General features: G+C 37.3%; 1 protein-coding gene across 3 annotated transcripts in view; it reads right to left on the bottom strand.

Annotated features, from left to right (window-relative positions):
- The window catches only part of ARHGAP10 (Rho GTPase activating protein 10), a 138,250-nt gene that overhangs the window by 46,364 nt on the left and 64,505 nt on the right, over positions 1-27,381 (bottom strand). For all 3 annotated transcript variants that reach the window (XR_001520941.2, XM_033513966.1, XM_015624190.3), the window contains 11 exons: positions 26,200-26,329; positions 24,812-24,918; positions 23,095-23,189; positions 20,243-20,324; positions 19,172-19,214; positions 17,848-17,913; positions 11,480-11,554; positions 6,505-6,592; positions 5,270-5,328; positions 2,656-2,761; positions 1,874-2,033 (listed from right to left, as the gene is read on the bottom strand). Coding sequence is in view for 2 of the 3 variants with exons in the window: in XM_033513966.1 (XP_033369857.1) it covers positions 1,874-2,033; positions 2,656-2,761; positions 5,270-5,328; positions 6,505-6,592; positions 11,480-11,554; positions 17,848-17,913; positions 19,172-19,214; positions 20,243-20,324; positions 23,095-23,189; positions 24,812-24,918; positions 26,200-26,329 (1,011 nt within the window). In the remaining variant the exon portion in view is untranslated. The remainder of the gene's footprint in view (positions 1-1,873; positions 2,034-2,655; positions 2,762-5,269; positions 5,329-6,504; positions 6,593-11,479; positions 11,555-17,847; positions 17,914-19,171; positions 19,215-20,242; positions 20,325-23,094; positions 23,190-24,811; positions 24,919-26,199; positions 26,330-27,381) is intronic.

Below are 27,381 nucleotides of genomic sequence, written 5' to 3' on the forward strand. Positions count from 1 at the left end.
AGACTCTCAGTAAGTCTAAAATGCAGAAAAATATAAAATAACAATACAAAAACATTAGACTGGCCACAACCTTGCTTGCCTTTAAAAGTGGGTCCTTGATCTGCCCTAAACAAAGAAAGGTCACTTGTAATAGCAGCATACTCAGTTTGACAATAAAATTTTTGGAATGCCTCAACACACCTCTCCACTGCCTTTGTTATGAACACACAGAGGTCACACTTGGGGCTGCCTTACATTTGGAAGCAGCTCTAGTGTGGGAGAGGTTGCTGCAGGCAGACCACTGATGGCAAGTTCACTGTTAGAAATGGCAGTGAAATGACAGAAATACCTTAATAAAAAATTATACCCTTCTAGTTCTAAAGAAGGCATAAAACTGAGGAATTATGGAAAATGATGCAGTATTATATTGATGTACTTTCCATTCCTTACTTCTCCCCATTTTCAGAGGAGCAAGAAAGGCCACTAATGTTTCAAATGTAAAACTGATGTCCAGTTTTAGAGACATGTGACTGAGCTGGCATAAGAATACGATGGTGCTCATCTGTGGTGATTTGAATAAACACAACTCAACCTCCACATGTTATTAAAACACCCTGGCTCTGCTTGCTCTCTCTCAGCTTTAATTCGTGTGGTCACCTCAATAGCTTTAAAATCATGAGCTCAACTGCAAGGTTTACTTTCATTTCTAAGATCCAAAATTAATACCGTGGCTTACAGCTCTTGGAATATTTATTGCTTGGAACTTGAGCCACATGTGCAGCCCAGTATTTTTCCAGCAGAACAATACCATATCTGCTCAGTGTGCGTGTGAGGACAGCATTACACCCTAAGTCAACTAAGCCAACAAAACCCACCATGTGGACACAGCTATGCCAACAGCAGCTTTGTCCAGCCTGTATCAATCAGGGAGGGAGGGTAATTACATTGTCACAAAAACCTGAGACATGTATTATTTAGAGTAGATAACACTTGACTTAAATAGCCAGTTTCAGCACTGTTAACCTTTAAAGGAAATAACCATTTCAATGCTCTGAGTGCTCAAGAAAGGAGAGAGGAAAAAGCACATTCCGGATTTTTCCAAAGCACCTTTTTTTGACAGTAAGAGTTAGGGAGATGCTGTCCATCTCCCAGTACCTTAAACATCCAGTTACAGAAGTCAGCTTAGACACAAGGGACTCCCAAAGGAGTACCCAAATAAGGAGAAAAGTAAGGAACTTTTTTACTATTTTTATTTTTAATTTCAGATCCCAGATTACATGCAGGGATATCCTGGACAGCACTTTGTACATGTGAAGCACTTTAGTAACAGCAGCAACAACAACTTCTATTTTCAGTACTACCTCAAATACAAAGGCTTAAAATAACACACATTCAGCTGAAAACAAAGGAAGTGTTAATACCTGGCTCTCTCATTATGTTTTTTACACATAAAATTTAGAGTACAGTAAAGTCTTTTTTTTTTTTTGCTCTGGGAATTCTGAGATAAAACGAAGACAAAAAACACTGAATTCAGACCCTGGTCAAAGAACTCGGTGGAAGAGCTAGAAACTGAGCCTGGGCTTTCTCTTTTCCAGTTCTGTATAATTTTTGCTCAGAAAAAAAGCAAACATAAATATCATAATCCAAATCTACTGGTGTACTATACACACAGAACCACTACTACTGCCAGGAAAAATGCATTTCAAAATGTCAGTTTACCTATGAACAGGAATGATTATCAAGGATAAATAACCAAAAGCTACAGTCTATAGAGAATATTCTTTAGAATTAAACTATTAGTTTAATGTCATGCCTCATTCCATGCTTAACCCCATTAAAGCTAGCAGGTTGTTTCAAACAATGCTCAGAAACATGAAAACGTAGCAAAACTTACCTTTTCATGATTTTCTATCAGGATTTCAACAACAATATTCTGAAACTTCAGGTCCATGATGGCTGCTACAGTTTCTTCCTGTGGCCTCATTAAGGTTGGTCCAAATACTACCCCTAGGTTTGCCACAGTCATTAGATTCCTCTTGGCATGCTTTGAAACACTTTTTGAAAAGAATTGAAGGAAAAAACAGGAATTGGGTTATGAAAAATTTCCATTACTGTTCAAAACTGCAGTCTACAAATGACAACATTACATTTCCTTAATCTATGTTTTAGAAGTCTGTTTTGTGCAAGGTTTTGTCAAATAAAGCCTTACTAAATTCTGGAAAATTGAAAAGACATTCTTCCACTGGCAACTTAAAAACAAAACCAGTCTCTTACTGAACTTAGATATATAAAATGCACTTAGCCTTGGACCAGGGCAAGTGCGAAACCAACTTAAATTTGCTAACAGATCTCCAGTATTCCCTCTGCCAGAATTTGTGAAAAGAAAGTATAATGTTCCCTTTCTCACTTCAATCAAACCCTCAGCTGCTGGCAGGACTGCTAAAGTAAATACTTCTATGGCTTCATTAACGTCTTAGATTTCTGTCTTTCCCGCCAAAATATGCACAGCGTGAGTCAAACGTCTTGTCTGCTTTTGCACGTTTGGTGCTTGGGGTTGAGGATGACAGCATCAAAACGGGCTTCAGCTCCAGCCACACTTCACTAAAGCTCTCTGTAGCTAAAGAAAGGTAAAGACAAGAATTCTGACAAGGTAGAAAAGCAGGTCATAGCACTCACTTCGCTAAATGTTTCACCAAAATTTCCAGCATCTCCTTGTTCTTTTCTGGGAGTTTGTGGACCAAGAAGTGAACAGCACTGACTCGAGATTCAGGACTCCCACTTTCTATGGGATATAGAAATAAATATCTCAAAAAAAAAACTTAAACCAGATCCACATAAACACAAACCTTCTCCCACTCCTGCATGGAAACATACTGCACACACTTCACTTGACCAGTTATATATCTCTAAACATAGCAACATGGAACATATGTGCTTGTTTTCACAAGTAATATTGTTCCAGAATTATCAACTTATTTACTTATTCTAAGAACCTATCTTTCAATCCACCTGCAAAAGGATGCCTTTGTTCATCTATTTTTAGCGACTGACAGATGCAGTTATTGTTTTGCTGCACTGGACTCATCTGCTTACAAATACACAGCAAGGTGAGCAGCAATGTTATCGGGCACCACAGAGAGGAACTGCACTGCTTTCCACTTCAGCATCATTAACTGATTGTCCTCATGATTAGAATTCAGTTTTGTTGGTACTGTGCACTTAATGATGCTGCATTTATGCTACCTTGCATTGGAAACTGCATGCAGATCCAAATGCTTAGAAAACCTAATGACCTCTGAAGACACCGAAGAATAAAGATGCAGAAAAACCTACTGAGAATACTATGACAAAGATCCTGAATAACAATGGCATCTCTAGTACAGTACAAAAATAAAGCAAAGAGAGGCAAAGAGTTTTGGGTTTTTTTTTTTTCTCTGTTGCATGTGAAATTGAATAATTTGGGCCCCTACAGCTTTCATTGTACACAGATGAAAACAAGAACCTGTAAAAGATGAAAATAAACCATCTTCCAACTTCTTCAAGTAGCATTAAATCACAAAATTACATCTCTGTAGTGGTTATAATAAGAGGAATGGAAGTATTTCTGTTTCCTATAGTAATACTTACTATAAAATACAGAATGAGAAAGTTTTACCATTTATTCTGAATGCAAGAAGTTTTGACATGAGGACTACTGATCAGGTCCCATTTTTCTCTACAGCAACTTTGATTGCTAAGTGTATTTCCTATAAAATACCACCATATTTCTTCAGTGCATATTGCTTCAGATTATTTATTTTCTTTGCATATTGCTCTAGATTTTAGGGCTGTATTTTATTCTTTTGCAGTGAACACCCCTGCACAGATTGCAAGAAAAAAGGCTACCAAAAAGCAAAATGTTTAACTTCTGGTGAGCTACTCCAAATTCACATAGAAAAAACAGCCCTTCTTTAAAGTGACAGTATTTTATGTATATGTGAAATCACAAATTCTAATTAAAGAATAGCTAAACAATTTAATTACAAGATACAGTGAAAGTTCATACAGTTTCAATCTATACTGATACACATAAAGAGGACAAAATTGAAGGAAAACCTTTTAATTTTGGCTCCACCTCCAATAGTTTCAGGGAAAAGGATACTCCATGCTATTTCCAGTGTTGTTTTTTTATAGCCAACATAGGAAACAACACAGACTACCTATTTTTGAGTATATAACTCAGATCTGCAATGTTAATTGAATTTCCCTCCTCAGAATCAACTCCTTTACTGAGCTGTTTACTACTTTTGAACACTGTACTGTCTCAAACATCTAACTTCAACTGAATTCCTTTACTGAAAGAGATTATAAAATAAAGAAAAATGAAGTGAGAAACTGCTGGCAAAACTTCAGAAGGAGAGAAATTATTTTAACATTTTCCAATACAAACATGAAGACTCACTATGTAGGTAAGGATGTCGAATTTTGTTTAAGCGCTTGCCTGCTAGCATGGCAATTCTCATTTTGAATTAAGGACCAGAAGAAAACACATTCTGCAGTCCTGGAAAGTCATTATAGCAATCTGAAGATGATAAAGCAATTGTCTCAAAGTTTATTTTAATTTTGCTTTCCACAGTTTGCCAGAAGTGCTACAGGCTGGAAAGAAAATCAGCTAAATATCTGTTTGATACTTTGCCAAAAATTTTCTTACACAGTTTCCCGTCTATCCTCTTCCAAAAAAATTCTGTATACACTAGATACCACACAACTGAGCTACAAATGCTGTTGTGTCTTCTCCAAGTCTGTATTTGAACTGCCACAGAGTTATCTGGCCTGCTCTTTCCTTTCTTCTAATACATGAAGAACATTCAAGCCAGCCTGCACACAGAGCTAGCAAGGGACTGAAAACAAGGGTCGGGCAGCTGTGCTTTAAGGACTCAAATGAGCTCAAATTAGTGTACTTTCTTCTGCTAAGCTTCTTACTCTTTATAAATGGAAGGAAAAAAAAAAAAAATAAAAATTCACAGATTAAGTAGATGTTTATCATTATACAATTAAGATAATAAGAATACATGTTTACACTGGCTATCCAAGAGTTTTTCCATAAAAGTAAAAACTGTGCTAGGCAGTCACATTATATGTGACACACACTAGAACTAAATAGCGATTAAAACATATTTTTAAATCATTTATTATTTCTTGTGCCTGTATTTTTGCTGGGATGAAGCATTTTTCTGAAATTGCATTTGCAGAGCGCTTCTGAGGTCACAACAGCAAAAGATTTCTATTTGAACTACAGTCATGTATTTACTGGCAGGAAGGATGAATTCTCCATGCAACTCGTACGTCATCAGTGGCTCTGGAAGGCTTCTGTAAAACAGGGATGACATCATAAATTTAACTGTATTTTCTTCTAGCTGCATTTACTCTATGCAGGAAACCTTTTTAACATTCAGTAGCATAATCCTCACACTGGAAGCAACCTTTTTTACAAAGCCCCCTGAATTCAATGATTTCTAGAACAAAAGGAAAGCTTGGTATTATCAGGAAAATAAGACTATATGTATCCATTCACCTTCCATGAGCTGAAGTGATGCCTCTATCGTAAGATACCTTTCCAGCTTCAACACCAAGATTGTACACAAGTATGTGCAATTCATTATTCATTAGCACTTTTTAAATGCTAAGAATGACAAGTCAATGCCTTACTGGAAAGACACTAAAGTCCTAACAACCACCACCAATACCAGAGTTAAAACCATTTATTATATTGACTTTACTGATGCTCATGAAACACTGGAGTAAACACTCAGATGGGAAATACTGTAGGGGAGAAATACTTCATTGTGTGCGCTTCTTTTTTATTTTTTCTTTTCTATGCTCTGTAAGAGTTGTATCCTTACAATATTTCTGCAGCATTCATTGACAGTGGTTGTAATAATATTCTGTTTAATAAAAAGCACATTGAAAGTACACTGTGCTCCACTACAAGAGATACACAAAAGTGCAACATTTTATGTACTTAGGCAATTTAGTAAAATAGCTTTATCAGGAACTGGCAAAGCAATTTGAATATTTTTAATTCTTATTTAAAAAATTTAACACTCAAAATACTATTACTATTGCACACAGAACAGCAGAGCAAGGGTCAGAAGGAAAAGAGGAAAATATTAAAAATTTCACAGCCTTCTCCCTTTTTATTCCACCACACAAATACAAAAAGGAAAGAAATTTTAACAATCTTAGCTAACTTTCAGTAATGACTCTCAGTAAGTTTAATAACACTTCAGGTTTCTGAACCATCAGGGAAATGCTTCTGTGTCTAACACCAAAATGTTTGGGGGCCCGTCTCATATGAACACGAGTATTAAGGTTGCTAAAGTATTTTGCTTTCCCCAAAACAAATAACAAGCATGGTATTTGTATAAAATGAGCTCCTATTCCAAAACCTAGTAAAACTAACTATAGAAGCCTAACACACTGTGTACAAGAACTAAAATAAGGATTTATAGTCTAAATAACCAAATAAAGAAGAGACAGCCTTACCGCAGATACTGCTTCATAGCACTAGTAATTGTCTTCACCTCCCAATCTACAGAGTTTTCCAGGTCAACTTCATTGCAGGTTTTTGAATCTAGGAAATAACCAGAAAGAGAAAAGGGACATGAAAAAAGGGAATGCTAAATCAGTGTGAGCTGCACGAACAGCAACACATTGACTTCCAACAACACGTGTTTGCTCACATAAACACGGAAGCAACATCCTTTTTATCATTATTGGGTGAAGAAGACAAAAAATCCAAATCTGTTTATAAATTCCATTTTCATATATTTTTTAAATACTATTTACTGCTGATTTTTTTCCTTTAATGAAGGATTAAAAATCACAATCATGTAAACAGATCACTACAATTGAAATTTTCACACCTCTGATTAAACAGAGAGATGTACACAGAAAGATGTACAAAAACAGTTTAGGGAAAAAAAGACCCTCTAAGAAGAATTTTACTCTTTTCTTTCTTATTTAAAGTGATAGATTCTTTCCATAGTTTTGCTTGTAAACTGTTGATGAGAACAAAGTACAGCATGACCCTCTGCATTGTGTGAAAACATTTAAGAGGTGTTTCCAAAGCAGGAAAAGGAGTCTTTGCTGAATGTTTGCCTTACTTGATCAGTTTTATCCACCAGACAAGAAATAATTGTTTGCTTGACCATTTGTCAGGTCCACAGAACTCCCACCTTCTCAAAGTTAGTTGGTAGAGCCTCAGAACAAGACAGACCAAACCAAAAGGTTTGTCTGATTGACAGATCAAAACCAGCTGGAATGTTTTGCAATCAAAAAAATGCTTTTTGGCCTCAAAACATGAAGCCATAGCTAGCCAACACAAAAAAGCAAGCCACATGCATATGGCCAGCCTAACCCAATGTGTTTGCTGACTTTCCTGCTATTATTTACTGCCACATCTTTCCGTCCATCACTACAGTGGCTGACACAGATTACGTGTAGACCCGTTCATACAATTCAGAACTCATTTGTTACTTGGCTTGTCAGACAAACGACAGACACATTTAAAAAATCAAATTAGGATCCCTGATTAAAGGTGCAGTCCTTTTACTGGGACTAAATAATTTTGTTCTAAAAGCTGTGCCAAGCAATTATTTCTGTAACTGAATATTCTCCCTCATTATATCAATTATTTAAATCTCATTTTAAAATACAGGTCAGATAACATTTTCTAGCAAACTGCTACTAGCCAGCCACCACCCAAAATACTCAGGATTGTCTTAGATATAAGCTTTTTTCTCTTTTTAGCATGCTAGCTGTTTCCATGTTCAAATTCTCTTTTTCAAGAAGAAAATTTGTATCCTGAATTAATTAAATAAAAACTGCCATCACATCAGAAGCTACAAAATCTATGGGGGTTTTGTTACTAAACCACTATGTAAGATTCAGTTTTTAAATAGCTGCTTCATAATCATCAAGCTCCTTTACATTCAAAGTAAGCACTCTGTTCATTGAATTTTGTTGATGAATTTTGGGAAGAAAACAACAGGCGTCTGAATTCCAAAGCAAGCCTCTTAAAATAAAAAATAGAAGTTATTGTTGAAACATTTCATTATCTCTTGGAGGAAAAAAAAGCTACAAACACCTGGTTTGATTGTAGAAGCCATCAAGATTTAAAGACATTTTCTTCATTTTTGGTTTGGCATTTGCTTTACATTGCTGTGTATAAATGTACCTACCACCCAACCGATTTCACTATTGCTGCTCCATTTTTCCCCTCTACTTGAACATCCCATTTCAGTAAAAACTGGAAGATTTTAATAAAAATTACTCTAGCTTTTTTCATGCTACTTTTTCAAGTAACAGCCACTGTGCACTGAAGGGCAACTTTATGCCTGTAAAACTAACTGTGCATGTTTTAGGAACAGCTTTTGACAGATCAGTTCTAAATTTTATGCAAATCTTTCTGACAATAAGGGATCCAGAGTTTATAAAAACTGTCCAGGTCACTGAAGTTGGTTAGGAGGAGACTCTCTCTGCTTTCCTATGCAATATGCCCACATAGATGTCCATGTATACTGTCATCCACTGTATATAAAAGAACAAGGAATTCCATGGAATTGTTTTGAAACCTGCTACTTTTGGGAAGGCAGAACTACCTGACGGCTTCCTGCTACATGTAATACCTGGTATTTTTCACACCAGACAGCTTCAGAAATCAAACCTGAGCTCATCAGCAGAAAGAGCAAGTCCTCAGCAGTCCCTTCCCACAGGCACTGGTCCATCTGAAAGCTGATCTATGCAGTGGCTTGTACAAAATCTATATAACAGCGTGTAGGAAATGAGCCACGTCAGATCTATAACGCAGATTATCAATGAAACAGGAACTGGGCCCTGATGTATTTCCAGAACTCGGACTCCTGATGGCTGACAACTCACACTGCAGTGCTTGTAACACATTGCCATAATATTGGAAGCTCTAGCTCTCTATCCCTATTTACAATGAGATATCTGGTTAGTTTAACATTTTCCCTTAAAAGATAAAGAGTGCTTTCCACACCAGATGCCTCCCTCTAAATTTAAACTAGATCGTTGCTGCAAAATAGAATACCTACAGGTATACAGGTATATAATAGAATAGCTACAGGTAACTTCATGGACTTTTAATTGTAAAATACCCCCTTTTTTAAGTAGAATTGTATATTTGATTGCTAAGCCTTATTTTGCAGAGACTTAGCTCCACTAGATTTTTGCATTACTGATGAAAATCTATGCATTCATAGTACTAGAAAAGCATATGTCGGTCTTCTCATACTCTCTTGACTCTCAGTCTACTTTCTAAAATTCTAAAGAAAATATTCTGAAAAAGAGACAAAACTACAAAAAAAAAATTACGCCCTGGTTACCATGAAGACTTTTTGGAAGACTTTTCTCATATCAGGCCTTTCCAACTGTGAACTTCATGGTCAGCAATAGGTAGCCTAAAATACTTTGAAATCTTATCAAACATTTTAAAATACAGAAAGTTAATATGAGTTTTTTACAATTCTGAAAAATCTTTCATATGAAAGGGTATCTAAGAGTATGCCCAGAGACAAAGGATTAAAGATTAATCAGTCATTTTAAATTCTCTGTATCACTGTATATCAAAAAGGAACCCTCTTTGTTCTCCTCTGAGGACAGATAGATGAAGAGCAGAGATAGGACCACTTTCAACAAATCATCAGAAAAGAGCACCTGCTTGCACCCTAACTTTTTTCTGTTCAGTATTTTGCCTCATCTCGGTACCACTGCATTCTTCCTAAGTCAAATAAATACATGAAACTTGGAAATGACAAAAAATGTTCCTGATTTTAAAAAGTAACTAAAAGCAGATGCTGGAATCCCCAGTAAACTCTTCCAGCTGCTACTGAACCACTGGCAACCTGAGTCTATTCCATTTGGATACCAGTAATGGCAGCAAGGAAAATCTGTCTGCCAGACCTGCACACCCAAGCTAAGCCAGCAAGAATGAAACTGAAAAGCATCTTGTGATATCAAATGCATTTAATCAAGGCTCTCTGAGTGACAGCACGTCATTTTCCCCATGGTCAATGGCTAAAGATGGTTATTGCTTACCGAGGCTAACTCCAACACAGATAAACAATTATGAAAATCTGTTATAGATCAGTCATTTTTATTAAACCCAGTTCCTGTTTCCAAGAAGAGCCTTTTTTCTATAATATTTAAAGGTTTACTAATGGAGTACTTCAGGGTGCTGTTAATATTGATTAAAGTAAGACATCATAAATTAATATTTAGCAAGGTCATTATGACAGATTGATATGACATGCAGGTCCTCATGTCTCAAGATGTCTTATCATTTCTGAGGAGACAGGCTGTTTGAAAAAAATAAAGGAAGGAAAAGAAAAAGTCTTACAGGTGGCACTGAACTGACAGCAGCATATAATATAAAAGCGCTTTGTCATTCACATAATGTCTGGGGTAATGAAATGAATTCACTTTCTGGCTTCCTTCAGTTTGCAGTGCCAAAGAACACTGTGTTATCAGCACAGATGGAGCATGCATGGTTCTGGAGAAGAGCCTGGTGCAAACTGCAAACAAGCTTCTTTGCATACCAATGAATCCCTGAGAATCAGACCTTTGCTGTCAAGTGACAGGTTTGGAAGCTCTATAAAAATGAACTAATCCCAGTGGTCTTGTCTGACTGCATGTACTGTCAGTGCTCAGGACAAGAAATGGGGGAACACGGCACATTTTGCAGTCATGGCTTCTACTTTGGTGAGAGATATCATGCAGACAAGGGATCTCATCCAGGTGCCAATATTTCTCTCATTTTCCCTTCCCCAGGGACAGCAGAGTGGCAAGAGAACTCCAGCCACTGGAATTAAAGATGCATTAAAATTTCCAGAAAGAAAAGGGAGAAAAAAGTTTCTGCAAATTATTTTAGCTAACTGGGTATAAAAGAGCCTAAGATGTTTAAGTTTACAAAACCAAATCCTTTCTCCATCTGTCTTCTGCCTTGACACACAGTTATTATTAATACATATATCATATCCCTCCTCTTAAACCAAATAGCACTTTAACAGTAGGCTTAGACTAATTGTCTTATTTTGCAGAGCAATTAACTAAAGACACATGGGCATGTACAGTTGTACATTCCAGACAAGGGAGAAGGAAGCTGGAAACTTCAAACAGTGAAGCAACCAGCTTCAAGCTTTCCTGACTTTGGTATTTTGAATTTTCTGATCAGACCCTTCAACTTAGGCTGTTTTAATCCCACTTCCATCAACCTTGCACAAAAGCACATTCTTTGCTCCTACATGTCTGATAGCAGCTCTTAATTTATTCATGCCAACTAATCCAGGTCTTTCTAAAGTAGGGAAACTTACAATGATGTGGTGATTATTTGCATGGACTAGAGCAAACTACTGGCAGGTGCTTTAGAAACTAAATGTTGACAGCAAAACAACATGAAACAAAATACTGAAAAAATATTTGTAAAATAGAGGCATACCCATCAACAAACTCAGAAGTCTCTGGACCTTTGAACTCACCCCCACAACTCTGTACAATCCTTGGTCATTTATACCTATTATGAAGGAAAAAAAAAAAAAAAAAAGCATGAGATCAACCACAGTCAAATTTATCATTGAAATTTTTGCCCCAGGCAACAAATTTTTTTCCAAGACAGAGAGACTACATAGTATTAACAGTCTTGAGAACAACATTATAAATTAAGTATTACAAGAATCCTTTTGTTACTCTGTTTTTAAGGTAAGTTCATGTTATATTTTGATAAAGATTTCATGTACCTAAATTCCACTTCTGAAACTGACAAGCAAAGCAAACGGGGACAAAGCTTTCCTTGAAAATAAATAAATAAACCACTGTCTAATTTCAAAATTTTTAAATTGCATTTTGGGTGTATCAACAGCCACATTCTAATAATGCAAGAACTGAAACAACAAATGCTAAATTGAGATTTCTTCAATAACTTTAACATTTCTTTTTTCCCCCCCAATATATAGTGACTAAAACACTTTGGATGAAGAAAAACTTCAGCCGATTCCCAGTCCTCAAAACCAGTACTTTTTCAAGTTTATAAATGCTTTCCATTTAAGATACAAGGCCTCATTCCAAACCACTGTGGTCCACATAGGAGTTACATTCAGAGGCCCCACCAAAAGCTATTGAACAGTTTAGCTTGAGATGAACAGAAGAACCATAACCAGCACAGTATTTTCAGTCCCCTACTCCCATTGTATATGGACACTGGACCACTTTCCTGCCATTTCTCTGTGCCCTTCCATCATCTCACATACATTCACTTCTCTACCCCTTTTTTCCCCTAATTTGCTTTCCATTACATTATCCAGTTTTATCCCCAGGGAAGTAAAATTGTGAATATAAATTGAAGAAAAACAGGAGGGAGAGAAGGGGCAAGGAAGAAAAAGGGCAAAATATAGTCCTTGTATGCTGCATTGTTTCACAGCCCAGATAGTGGGAGGTTAAATTCTACAGTACACAGATGTTTGAGAGGCCTCATAATTAGCAGACATCTACAAACACAATCTACCTTCATAATCACACTGGCCTGGAAGAGTAGAAATGCCACAAAATACCTGTGTTTCTACTCCAAAGAAATATTTTCAAATAACAGATTATGTGGTATTCTTATTCAAAATATCCTTCAACAAAGGAAGAATTGTGAAGAATTCCCAGCTTCAATACCAAGCTGTTCCAACACAGAGAAGGAAAATTAAAACCAGTCATATGAGAAAAAGTTTCTTCCCAAATAAATATTAGATGAAGTATGTAAAAATCATTAGCCTTTTAATGAATTACTGTCAGACAGAGCCATAATACACAGCAATAATTCTCAATATGGTAGAGAGAACTTGGCATTTTCTACCTCCTCCTCCTCCTCCTGCTGCTTAGCCTTGCTGCATCTTTTCTCTCCTCTCTGACGCCTTCCTCTTCCTCAAACAGTCTGCAGCCTCCTCGGCCATCTCACATTCTTGAGCCTGCTGAACTCCTCCCTGCCAGCATTGCTCCTTCCTCTGTCCCAGCAGGGAGCTGCCAGGCTAGGGCTGCAGCTGCTCCTTCCCTTGCTTGCTCCACCTGGGCCAAAATAGCCCTTTTTCCTCCCCAGGATGCAGGCACTGCTAGAATGGTGCTGAGCCTTAAGCTAGATGCCAGTTTCAGAGCTGGCTCAAATCAACAGAATAAGCCAAATCGCCTTTATTTTATCTGCACTCATCAAAACACACATCTCAGGAGTATGCTCACAGTCTAGCTGAGCACAAAAGAACAAAACAGAAAAAAAACCCAGCTATGGGGCCACAACACTGTTCTTCTCAAAATACAAAGTTATCAACACAACCAAATAAGCAATCCTTAGAACAAGTATGATAGCATGCTATGCACCACTTGGAGAGACTAAAAAAACCTCAATAATATAGTCCTTGATACACTCCAAACAAGAAAGCACTACAAATCTGTCCTGAGAGCAGCAAACACTTTTTGCTTCAAACTTCTCAGACGTGTCCAGGAAAATTCTGGTACCAAACTAACACCAAGCTTTGCCAAAATGCATCACACTTTTTTTATACAATGTCTTCCACTACTTTTAGTAACACAGAACAAGCCTTCTGCATCATATGCAAGATGCTAAAAAGCTGAAAAAATACTGTCACACTCAGCTTTTGCTTATCTCAGAAGTTGATTTGTGACTTCCTGTGCTTCTAACATTAAAAGTGGGGGGAACCAACTGTGCTGACCCCAAACGTACATTTACAGGCTTAGAAATAATCAAGGTCAAACCACAAAACCTGCTGCTCAGTATTAAAAGAGATGTGATAATGCAGAAATCTCTGAAAAATCGCAGTATTGAAACTATGACAATCCTCCAGCAATAATCATGAGTCTGTGATAGAAATTATCAGATAATTGATCGGTTTCAAATTCATCAACCTGAAAAAAGCACAGCTAATTGCTAGCAGCCATCAAGGAGTGCAAAGAGGCATTAATATTTCAACACAGTTTTTGATGATACCTTTAACCATACTTTCAAATGATGTTTTATTTAAAATATACAAACCTGGTTTGAAACAGTCCTATTTCTGATTTAATCTGCACATTTCAGATCTGCAGCACATCCAGCACTGGTATTGCCTGGCATTTACGGAACACAATTGACAGGATGACTCACTGCAAGGAATAGCTCACCACAGCCTGAAATGCTGAAGGGTTCCGACGCCGTGTCTGCCGGCTCAACCGCTATTGGCAACCTGGAGCGGTAAAGCCCTGCAGCACAACTTCCTTCATATTTACATTATCTCAAGATGTTTGGCTGCCTGATACCAGAATTTGGCACAGGCACACAGTTTGTGAAACATGCTTAGAAATATAAGGTACTGCAAGCAAGATGGCAATTTATACTATTGCAAGCAAGGTACAAAGCAGGCAAGTTTACTTTGTGACAGGCACTGTACGTGAGGCTGACACAGACTCGCAATATAGCTGCAAATACAACCTCTTACACCAAAACCCATGGCACAGAGACAGCCATACGAGTGACACTGTAAATTCAAGGTAATGACAGAGGGGTTTTTGTCACTTAGAAAGGTTTTCTACTCCCTCCTCACCATGTACTTCTGCCTAAGGAGCAGCTGGCCTGGACACGCAGCTCAATGCTGCCATCTCTCTCTGCAGCTCAGATTGGCGGCTCCGGGAGCTCTAAGCTCAAGACAAACACTGCTCCGGCAAGCTTCACCCATCACATCCCCTCAGAAGGTACAACCAACTACTGGAACACAAAAACATGCACAGAGCCTTTACTAGTGGAGCAAGCAGCTCTTTGATGTTTCCATAAACATCTACCCTGTTCTATTATTCTCAGTAGAGAATAATAAATGAAAAACTCCAAAGAGAATCTCAAAATGCTCTCTCCAAGACAAAACACAGGTGCACATCCAACCAGCATTGAGAGAGATGGGATGCATATCCTGATGCCTCAGCATTTCCTACCAGGTAAAGCACAGCAGATCTCTTGTAAGGCAATGCTGAATCACATGCATTTTAACCAACACACTGATTTCTGTGCTTCTATTCATTCAGAGCAAATAATTCCCTTCTTGGCTTTATAAAATGGAACATAACTGAAAAAAAAATTATCCAGCCATTGACAAGTTTATGTTCAATATCTCTGTTATGCTCTTCTCTCTCTGAATACCAGACTACTTCTGCTGTGACATGACAAGACTATTCTCAGTTTCCACCCACACTAGACTGTCCTCTCTTTCCACCCACGCCAACCTCACACCCATTATGATTAAAAGAGATAAAAACATGGCATACAAGCACCGTCTCTGAAGAAGCATCTGTCCTGTTTTCTCCTGCTGAATATAACTTGCTTTTGATGTGTTATCATTAAAGTAAAAAAACCAAGTAAAAACTGTTTTCAAGAAAATGTACAGGTAGAAAATTCTGCAGCTTGAGAGATGGATTTTCTTCATCATACAACTATTTGTCCAAACTCTTTTGAGACAAGCAATTGAATGCTCTCCTGGCCCTCCATTTGTTTAGCTCAGCAGACATCAGCATAAGGTCCTTTAGAGATTTTTTTTGTTTTGGAGTTGTTTGCTTGTTTTGTTTTTAAAATGAAGTTGATGTTAAGTTCAGAATCAGTAAACAGAAAATCATCAACGACTGCTTGAAATGTAATGGGCAAATCAAGTGGATTTCTGGGTTCCTGGAAGGTAATACCTCACCTGAATATATTTTTGGAACCCCAGGATAAGACATATTAATTGAAAACTGATTTATTTTCTTTCTTGAATACTCTCCAAAACAAAATTAATAGACACAAGTCTTTCTCATTGGTAGTAATTACCACAAAGCACTCTACTGACTACACATCTTACAAAGGCTGTGTACAAGGGTCAGCAAAGCTGCAAAGTCTCCACAGATTCAGGGAACTTTAATTCTTTCCCAGGTATGTTTCAGGGCAGATCCCACTATGGGGAGACATGCTGCTAACCCATGAAAGCTCATCATTTGTCTTGAACAAGAGAGTTATGCAAGTACTTTGTACCTTCTTACATGCCCCTAAATCAAGGCATAAAAGACAGAATGAACTTAAACCTCCATCCAGTTTAACCTATCCACCAGCAGCCCCAAGGGAGAAAACCAAAAGAAGAAAAGAAGAAAAAATAAAAATAAAAATAATAAAAAAAGGCAACAGAAAATATTTTTCCAAATAGTTATTTCATGGAGAAATGTTCACATTTTTTCCACAGTTCTGCTCGTTTCACTTACCTTGTAGGGTATCAGGAAAAGAAAAAATTACCCACTATTTTAACAATATTGAAGAAAACTATTTCAACACATTTGTAAATTATAAAGCAACACAATAGCACACACCACACTTCTTATTGTAAAGTAGCTGTAACCACTATAAGTTACGTACTATTGTAAGGTATCTGTAACTGTACTATAGGCCAAAACTGGCCTTTCATTACATGAGCACATGCCACCCTTTTTATTAAATCTGCCTCATTCACTCTAAAGAGAAGATCCAAACTATATTGAGACAGGGTTTTGCAGTGAAGACAACTTATCTGTAGGATGTCAGCTTTATCTGCAATGTTTCCCAGCTCAAATATTCAAATTGTAAATGCCAGTAACTGAAATTTTAAAGTCATGAGACAGGCAAAGTTGTCTGAAAAATATTCAGAAGAACAGAATGAGCAAAAATAACACAAGAGAGAATATGGCCTAATCTGGAATAACATCTTTAATGCACCAGACATTGATACAAAAAGGTCTAAGAGAAAAAGGACTTCAGGTACTTCTTGCTGTTTAAATGCAAAATTCTTAGTATCACAAATGCTGCTTGTGTTCCTAAAAATCTTGTATAGTACATGGAAGACACTGTTTTTCAGTAAGATGCTGCACTGAAAGCAAGTATGAACCTGTTCTTCTGCTCATCTTATTTAAGATGGACTGTGATACACAGAAAGGTGTAAGTATTCTGCAATGCCAGACCTCTAGAAAAAGATACAATTCCTGAAAAATTCCAAGTGACCCCTTTGGGGGGTAGGAAGGACAGAATTTAGGAGACAATCAAACTGCATACAGAGAAATTATAAGATTTCTTTTAAAAAGCTGAGAAATATACTGTAACTTTGCCTACTTTCACGTCTCCATCTCTTCTAAAAACCACAACCAAATATCTGGTTCTCCACACAATGCCACGTACAACACAGTGAGACTCAGAGTGGCTGGTCACCACACACCTAAGTAGAGCCTCTCCAAAATCAATCCCAAATTCCTCTTGAATACTGGCTGTACACTGACCTCTCCTCCATCTCCAATTCTAGAAATACAACAATGTGTATATGCCGCAATAAATCCTAACAGCATCTTTATCCCTGGGGTGATACTAACTCCACAAAAAGTATTTCAACACTTTTTGTTAATCACTTGCCTGCTCAGCTCCTGTTCTTCTGCCTTAAGAGACTGAACAGAAATGAAACACTGAAATAAATTACTCTGTTCCAACAGCAAAGCAAAGGTGCAGGCACTGCCTACAAAACACAGGTTTCCCTTAGTTATTGTGCACAAAAATTGGCTCCCTTTTTCAAGAGAGGTGCCATTTCCCACTTGTGAGCACTTCTGGCAAACACACTTCTTGAAAGAAAGCCATGCATAAAAGGATGAGACTGGATAGATTCCTGTCTTGATCAGTGTAATCAGTTAAATGTTTTCCATGGTAAAGTCTTTTCCAGAGATCTGCAGGAGACTTTACCACACAAGCCTTCTTCACAGAGCAGACCAGATGCTTCACCCTCCTCACAAACAGATTGGGTTGATCATTACCTCGTGTTTCAACAGCACTGATGCACTTTTTGATGATGGTGAACCCTATCTTATCCAACTGTGCACCTACAAAAAAAAAAAAAAAAAAAAAAAAAAAGTTTTGAACAGTTTCAAAGCAGCATTACAATTATGTCTTTCTCTGAAAATAAGGCTGGACTTAATCATAAATCTAGTACATTTGAGGCAGAACAGTAAACATTCTGAAACTGGTAGAATACATCACTTTCTTTAGAGAAATTCTGCTTCTCTCCTTCACAAGCCTGCCTAGCCAAAGTAAAGGCTTGTTCCGGTGATAGTGGCTTCAGTGAATCTGTTCACAGCAGCATCCTTTGAAGAATGGGATCTCTGATTAGTTACACATGTTGGCAGATGCAAGATGGAATTTAACAGTACTTACTGCAACATCGACAACATCTGAGAGAGTTCACCAAATGGGACAAGGAAGTACTTATGATGAAAAAACATAATTATCAACAGCAAGGCTTTTACTGAGTCCTACCCTCAGCCAAAGAAATTCCCACACTAAAGATACAGGACACATGTATATAATTTCACAGCAGTTAATGATCTGACTACATGAAAGCAGATGCATGAACAGGACAACAGCTGAGCTCCAGCATTCCTTTGTTGTTCCTATCATACTGTTTTCTTCACATCAAAACTTCATTTAAAAGCTTACATTGCAAAACTGCCCTTCCCCCAAACATCTGGCCTTCCTGCTCCTGGGGACCTGGTCTTGCACCATGAAAAGACAAATTTGAGGGAATGTTTCTATTAATAACACCAAAATCCAGCTTTAATCAGCAATTTCAAGATTTTAAAAAAGCAAGCATAAACTGCCTCATAATCAAAAGATACCTGTTCTTTGCCAACAGAAGAAAGCTAATGTTGTCTAAAGAAAGCCATCTCTTCTACTTCTCCATTTTGGTTTATATTTTAAATGCACAAATTCAGCTTTTTTGCTGATCTTGACATTCAGCTGCTTTTAAAACCATACCTACATATTCTAACAGAAATGTACACAAAGTCTGGATTAAGAAATTGTGATGCATTTACACACAAATTCACCCTCAAATTTCAGGCATGAAGTAAACTGGCAAAAACAATCAGACTGTTTCTCCAGCTTATGTCCAGTCCTACAATTCTTACCTATGTACTGAGTTAGTGTGAAAATCCGTTAATTACAAGTAATATTCAAAACCCAAGATTTAAAATAATTAAGCTGGGTCCGGAGGAAAAAAATCAAAACAAAACAAATTATTTTACAATTGAGAAAGGCAAAGATATTAACAAAATCAGTCTTAATGCTAATTCAAATACTTACTTCCCTCTTGTTTTGCATTCGCTCTATTCAAGTTGATGAGCAGCTAACACAAAAAGAGTAAAAAAGACATAAATTATTTTAAAGAATTTCATGAAACCAGAAAAAAATACTCTCAATCTTAATGCTCAGTAGGCACAAGTACAGCTGTTTACAGCCAGAACACAGCACCACCAGCAGCTCTAACAGCCTGCTGTTAAACCAGAGGTCTGTGCCCCCTCAGAACAATGTCACTATAGCCACTGAAATTAACTGGGATTTGTGCGCTCCCTATTCCTACGTTTCTCTGCAGGTTCAATTCCCACAGTTTCAGGTCATGCAAATTGATGATTCCTGGGACTTATTTCCCAGTGTGGCTTTCCCAGAAGTTGTAACCTTACTGGGGAGTCCATCTCAGCCAATATGTCACGGTAATAAATACAGATGTCACCTCTGCAAATTAATACAGATTAGTGTAACGATGAGGTCAATCAAACCTACAACTACTGGGGCAGACACGTGACTGTGTCATTGTCTAGAAAACCCCATTATTTCTGGCCCACAAGACCAATATGTTTATCACTGTAAGAATGAATAGCGTGTTTCAGTTCAACATTTCAGAGCAGTTTCCTGATGCAAGGCAGAAATAAAGCAAATTCAGGTACAGCCTCAGTCCCAATGACAAGAACCTTTTTGATCTGGTTTTAAAAAATAAAATAATAACGTCATGTAATTCACTCATGCAAGTTTTGCCACTGGAATGCAGCATGTCAACATAAGACTAAGTGAACACGCTTATACTAGACATTTTCTACAACACAAATATTATTATTGGGATGGGAAACCATTTATAAAAACAGATGCCGTCATTACAATGAAAAATTCTCATATCAGTATTAGCAATTATCTACACTGAGCTTTACCAAGTTATTCACCTCTCCTGAGTTTTATTTCACTTTTATCCTTTATGCATTGAATCTATCATTTTGCAAGCTACATAATCCCCATTTATTGAAGTATAAATGGGATCAGAAAGCAGAGGGTGAGAGAATACCCCACTATACTAAAAAAGAATATTTAAAAAACTACACTTACAGCTTCTTTTCCATCCAAGGCTTCCATCCACAGCTTCCTGTCTTCTTCAGAAAATGCCTGCATGGTCACAGGAACACCAGGCCTGCAAATGCATGAACAACATAAAGTAACTGCATTCATCAGCAACTAAAAAAATGCTTTTCAAATTCTATTTCCATCTACAAGCAAAAGCCCATTGTCCTAAAAGTCTGGGTTCATTTTCTTTTGCTTAATAACTGAACACTGCTGATCTTGAAAATAAAAGGTATAGAAGTGATACATGCAGTAAGAAATTGGGAGAACAGGGAGGAAAAAGGAAAGTGAATGCAATCTGCAAACTATTTATGTGAAATAGCTTATTGTTGATCACCTGCTGATTCCAACACTTGCTGCCGTTACTGAATTTTGTGAATTGTAAATAAACCTGAACTTCCATTGTTGTTAGATGAAAAACGGCATTTGTTAACTCAATATATAATCTTCATCTTTAAAGCAGCAACAATGATTTTAGCAAGTAAATATCTTATGAGAACAACCACCTTAATTCAGTAAAAATGGAAACAAAACCATTTAGTTCTTTTCACTAAATTTCAATTGTCAAGTTTTTGAGTTTTCACCTTGGAGGCATCCCTTCAACTTCGTTTTTTCTTGCTTAAACGTTCTTTTTTTTGTCTTCAAAATAAAGTCAAAGAAAACAAAACCTTCCCTCATTGTCCTGTATTGGACAAAATTAAAATCTAGGTAGTATTTCAGAAGGATAATGCTCTTTATCAATAAAATAACTTTTTCCTATCTAGACAACCTCTGCTCTCTCCTTAAGATTTGAATTTCTCTGCATTTACCACTAGTTACCTTCAAGTAAACATGATGTAGGACTAGAAACAGAAAAAAGTATTCCTTCACAGAGAATTGACCAGAATCTTAGCACCCTCAGAGCCATAAATATCAGAATTTAAAGAAAATACAACCATCTAAGCTTTCCTTTTGAAAGAAAAATATGCAAATTTTCAGCTAGCTCCAAGTTATGCTTAAGTCACACACAAGGCCAAATGTTTGCTACTTAAGCCTTCCCTAACATTTTACAACCTTGCCTCCTTCCAAAGCACAGCACCAAAGAAAACCCCCATGCCCAGCTGTCAATCCCTGTGTTATTTTTTAACTTGGACAAGCTGAGGGATAAGTGTGCCCTGAACTGATACCAAGGAAACAAGCTAATGGCCTGCAGCACAGAACTAATCTCCATGGGAACATCTCAGTACTACACACATATATTATTAAAAGAAAAATGTCTGATATCAAGGTCACAGTGGATCAAATTGTGTCTATTATATCAAGACAGAAGGATGAACTAGATTTTTCCCCTTTTTACCAGAGAAGAGAATGAAAAAGTGTTTTTCAGGATCAAGGAAACCCTGCTCTCCATCCAGCTCTTTATAAACTCCAGATACTGAACAGATGACACATGGAGGGGGACAGACTGACATTTTTCTTGCTACTTTTCAGCAATTTTATCAGACTCAGTTTGAAACCTGTTATCCCTACTGACCAATCAATACACTGACCCAAGAGGAGCTGATGCCTGGAGTATAAATCTTTAATCCCTTTCATATAGTTGGGACACAGTGTTAGAATAGCTAAAACACATCCTCCTCAACTCAAAAATGCAAGTTCAAACCATGCTGTAGAGTGATGACAAACATCACCTGAGCTGTAAATGAGCATCTTGTCATCTGCCACGTGGCCTAGAAGATTTCTGATGCAGTGGGAGCTTCACATCCCTTTACCCATTGCTTGCTGTAGGAATGAACATGCCTCAGGCCATGTGTGACCAGTCTAACTGGTCACACAAGCTCAGCACAGACTCTGACTAAAATTTGAGCACATAATCACAGACATATCTGCAGACCATTAGTAATCACAGGACAGGGAGGCCTGACAGCATTGGCCCCACTGCTTTTGAAGCAAAAAATGCTAAGAATCTGACACAAAAAAAACCAAAAGCCTATAAAACTTGAACACTCCTACATTATAAATTAGCATGTAGTTAATTGGTAAAAGTAAGAAGCAAACATATAGATTAAAAGCAGCTCAGAGGGGGTGGATGCAAAAACTCCACAGCAATCCACTAATTTATATCTAGCATTTAATTCTAGACATGATCCATTTCTGCATCAAAAGGATATAGCATTACCACAGCCATATTTATTTGCAGTACCTTATTACGTTAGATACCCTCACCTTCATAAGCGAAGGAAAAGTAGAATGCTGTTGAAATTTTGAGATCCTTTAGAGAAAAAGATTAGCAAGTCTTTTCTTTAGAAACAGAGCAACAAGTGGTGCTTCAAAAAGACAGTGGCAGCAACGATCAAGATGCAGTGGATAATTATACCAGGCACAAAAAGCCTTAAAATCCCAATAACCTTATTTCAGTCTGAAAATCCAGCATATCTCCTCAGCAACCCATCATTTTGGAATACAGGTTTGTGATATTGTCCATATTGTAATATGGACATGCCTATATAAATTATTACTGCAATCAGTCTTTCACTATATCTGTATGTACTTCAATTTAAGCCATGTTCCTTCACTATGATAACAACTCTTAATAGCTCCTCTTAACTCTGTCTGTGCTTTTCTTTAATGTGAGCTCAGGCAATGTCTACATTTCAGTTTAGTTCCTCTTTGCTTCTGCTACGCTCAGCTGAGGTAAAACCCAGTGAGCCACAGCAGTGTTTGCCTGCTCCTCCAGTGACCATTCCCATTGGAATTCTTACTGAGCATTGAAGAAATCAGCAGAAAATGCAACAGTAATTTTGCAGTAGTTTTAACTACTACTTCAAAAGAGCTCTTCCTAGTGTGATTCACAAGCTTACCTGTCTGAAGCTTCTAAGTCAAAACAGAATCGCCTGTCTATTGTATCTGTATTTCTTTTGGTACAATACGTAAGGACAAAGAGTTCCGCGTCACCCTGTGAAAAGAAAGTTTTTATAAGCCTGACCCAGTTTTTGTAAGTTTTTATAAGCTCCAGTGAGCCAGCTGTACAAGGCAAGTAAGGCAAATTTACATTACATGGCAAAAGCTATACTGAAAATGGACACTTGCAAAAGAATTCGCCCATGTTTGCAGTTCACTTTTCTACACAATTACATAAATTCTGGTCAATTCTGGGACATAAATCCAAAAAATATTGAGTCCATTTTAGCTGGTACTTTACAGAATGACTCAGTACCACAATAAGTTAAACTAACAAAAATATTTTGGACTAGTTACAATATAAACACAAAAAGACACTTTTCCCATTTTATGTCAGGCACAGTGATTTCCATAGTAAAGGCTACACTAACTAGAACAAAGGAAGTGTTCTTTATTATCTATAACATGTCTTACAGAAACTTCTTTCTTCACGACCAACACCAGGATCTTATTTCAACCAGGAATCACAATCTCATCTGTGAATGCCTGAGTTGTACCAGATTAAATCAGGATTAACAGCACATTTTAATTGTTTCTTGTCTTATTCAGCATCTCCAGACATAGAAGGCTGTCACTGAAGGAGTAACTGCAGAGGTTTCCAAATGGGAGATCTTTTAATACAGCAGAAATTGTTTCACAGGTGTTTTAGAATGCTGAATGCTGAGATACACACACTATATACTATACTAACTAAAAAGGCTTATTACAATTAGAGTAAATTAGGATAAAAAACTCAGAAGTACTGAAGTGACTAAGGAAACCAAAGGCTACCAATTTTCAGTACAACAGGTTCTCCAAAGCTTTTGAAAGATTCTTCCAAATCCAATATGTTCCTAAATATACAGAGTCCTCAAAATTATGAAAGCCATCTCCCCTCTGCTGAAACTAACATGATATAATAACTTGATAAAATTCCAACATGGTTTTCTAACCTAATTTGAACACAGGGCAGAGTGCTGCATTTACAGGCATATTGACTAAAGCCAGTTTCCAGATTCAGATATCCTCTTTCCTTGCAACAAAATGCATTTTATCCCTATCACTACATTCATTTAATGTGTTATCTTTAAAGGTAATGAGTGCAATCAATTCCCAACTATTTCAGTAGAATTAAAGCCATTTAAAGATAAACAACGTCTTGGGTCATGAATATTTCAGATGCTTTTAAAGATATCTGAAATTACATTCAGTTATCAGTTCAAATTATATTCCTATGAAAATCCACTTTTCTAGTCCCACTTCTACTATTTAAATCTCCAAAAGAAAACTACACCTGAACAATTAATAAAGAAATTTCTAGATTAGTTATATTTTCGTGATTTATACTTTAGAAAGTTAAAGGCCTCGTGGATAAACAGGATTCTAAATGGTGAAACTTTGTGCATAATCTGTGCCAGATCTTCTGGTCTTCTAAAAGGAAGCAACTGAAAAGTCTAGAGAATTCTTATATATTAATCCATCCACTACTTTAGGTTAATGTCCTTCAAAGGCAGACTGAATTGCATGAGGGAAGATGAAAAAATGGGGCAAGGAGTGTAGAGGGGGAAACTTGACACATCTGACACATTCTCTGATCTTAATACAGGAATAACAGTAAGAATATATAAATATACATACAACTTTCCCTCCTGATCTGTGTTCAAATGGGATCATGGAGAACTTCTTTGTCTCTTTCCTGTACATGCAATAGTGCTTCACCCAACTGGAACCAAAGGGAGCAGGCCCTACATAACACAAAAGTAATAAATAGTATGTACTTTTTCCAATTTCTTCATTCTCTTCTCCTGCTTTCTAAAGTGATACTTAAGAGCCCTACTTAATTCCTAATAATGCAGTATTTAAAGCAAAGGGACAAATTAAGAATATTATACAATATCATACAAATGTTAGCCACTGCTCATTAATCTAAGAACTGATGCATGTTGTACTTCACTCTTACGCTTAATGACAATTGGAAAGAATTATTAATGTATCTTTCTCTCACCACTACAGACAAAGTATTTTTTCCTTATAAACTAAATACCCACTTGAGACTTTATTTAGCAGAACACAGAAAGCTAGATTTACACCTGGTAACTTGAAGCTAAATAACCACAGATTACCACACCTCTGTTGTCAGTTCTAAACAATCTCTTGATTAAGACCTGATCACAACTTCTGACACCAGAACTCTCTCCCATTAATCACCACAAGCTCTATACAGAAGACACTTCAGAGCCCAGCTTACTGCAAATATTATTGCAGAGATTTGCACCATAATGCTAATTGCTCAAACTTGGATTTTGACCCTTTGTATCTCCTCACTTCTATTACTTAACTTTTCTTAAAAAAATAGGTCTATAAATGAACCTTCTCACTCTATAAGGGGAAAAATATAATTTATCAAAATGTTTAAAAATAAATAATAAATTACAGTAAATTGTCATTCCTTGAGCAACATGAGCTCTGCATCTTGTTAGGCTTTTTTACTAGTGTGAGAAAGATTTATAATTGTTTGAAGTGTTGACAGGATACAATTTATGCAACATGCACCTTCACAGCAAGAATTTTAACACCAGCTACCTAACATATAGCCTGCTTTATTTGACCCTATCATCACAGTTAGGTAATGAAAGTATCAATGAAGCAAAGAAATGACACTCAACTTCATCATACTCAACAAGCCAAATTTTCAGAGGCTAATTTGACAACTCATATTGCTGGCTGACAGCAAATGCTTGATAGTTCTAGGGAAGGTCATTAGTAAGGGATTAAAAATAAGACGAAATCCATTCTTTGGTCAAACAAAACCTCCCTGAATTCAGCCACTTTTACTAAAAACTGTCACATTTTCAGCTCCATATTCTTTTTATGAGCCACAGTAACAACGCTGTTAAATTTTTTTAAAATATACTTAGATGACTCTTTAATAAACTGTAAATTCTTTGCATCTTCATGTTACCTCTAGAGGTAAGACTTGCCCATATGCCCAATATGGGCAGTGTTGAATACAAAATACACCTTACTTTTTTCCTGTACATAGAGGTAGCCTTCCATCGTGAAGTGATTTGCTCTTTTATGCTCCTGAGGATTTCTTCTGATCTTGTTCATGAGCTCCTCTACCTCTGATCTTGTTCCTTCAAAACGATTTCGTGTCTAAAACAAGACAGCAAGAACCCTTTGGTAATGAGAGTGGAAGAAAGACTTACTCCTCCTGGCTGATAGAAATCACGTACTGGGTTTGCACAGCAAGGTTTTGGTGGTGGGGGCTACAGAGGGGGCCTCTGTGAGAAGGTGATACAAGCATCCCCTGTGTCCCATGGAGCCAGTGCCAGACAGACCAGCCACTGGCCAAGGCTGAGCCCACCAGTGACCATGGCAGAGCACCTGGAATAATGTATTTAAGATGAAAAGCCCACACAATGCCAAATGCAGCCAGAGTGTGGAGCAAGAATGTGTGAGAGGAAAAGCTCTGCAGAAGGAGGGGCAGGAGATGCTCCAGTGCCGAGATTCCCCTGAACTCCCTGTGGACATTGGATAAATCCATGGAGGACTGTCACAAGTGGGAGAAACCCCATGCTGGAGCAGGGGAAGAGTGTCAGGAGTCTTCCCCTGGAGGAGGAAGTAGCTCTAGAGGCATCATGTGAAGAACTGACCATAACCCTCATTCTCCTGCACCACTGAGGGAAGAAGGCAGGGCTGATGGAATGTGTGCTTAAGATTTGGGTTTTTTTTTCTCATTACCCTACCCTAATCTGGTAATAAATTACACTGAATTTTCCCAGTCAAGTCTGTTCTGCCTCTAATTGGTGTGTAATTGTTCTCCCTGTTCTGTCCTGCTCTTGATCCACAAACTCTCCAGCTAAGGAGGGCAGTGACAGAGCAGCTTTAGTGGGCCTCTGGCATGCAGCCAGGGCCAACCCACCACCAATAACTATAAATGATCCAAGACATTTTAGGACAGCCAGTGCACATTCTCCATATATGTGTTTACTCTCCAAGTTTTCTGATACTCTTCAGTATCAATGTGGGGTTTAGATATCAGCTGCTGTGACTGTGGAAAGCACACTAAGTGGTTCCTAAAACAATGCACTAACCTGTTCAGAGAGAAGTGAAATACTGAGTGCAAAATTAATTTGAATATTGAAATTTTCTTAGCAAAGTATTACTACATATACTGGCTTAATTCATGAGACTCTTGTCAGGAA

This window comes from Parus major, chromosome 4 (genome assembly GCF_001522545.3).
Source record: "Parus major isolate Abel chromosome 4, Parus_major1.1, whole genome shotgun sequence".
Taxonomy (NCBI): Eukaryota; Metazoa; Chordata; class Aves; order Passeriformes; family Paridae; genus Parus; species Parus major.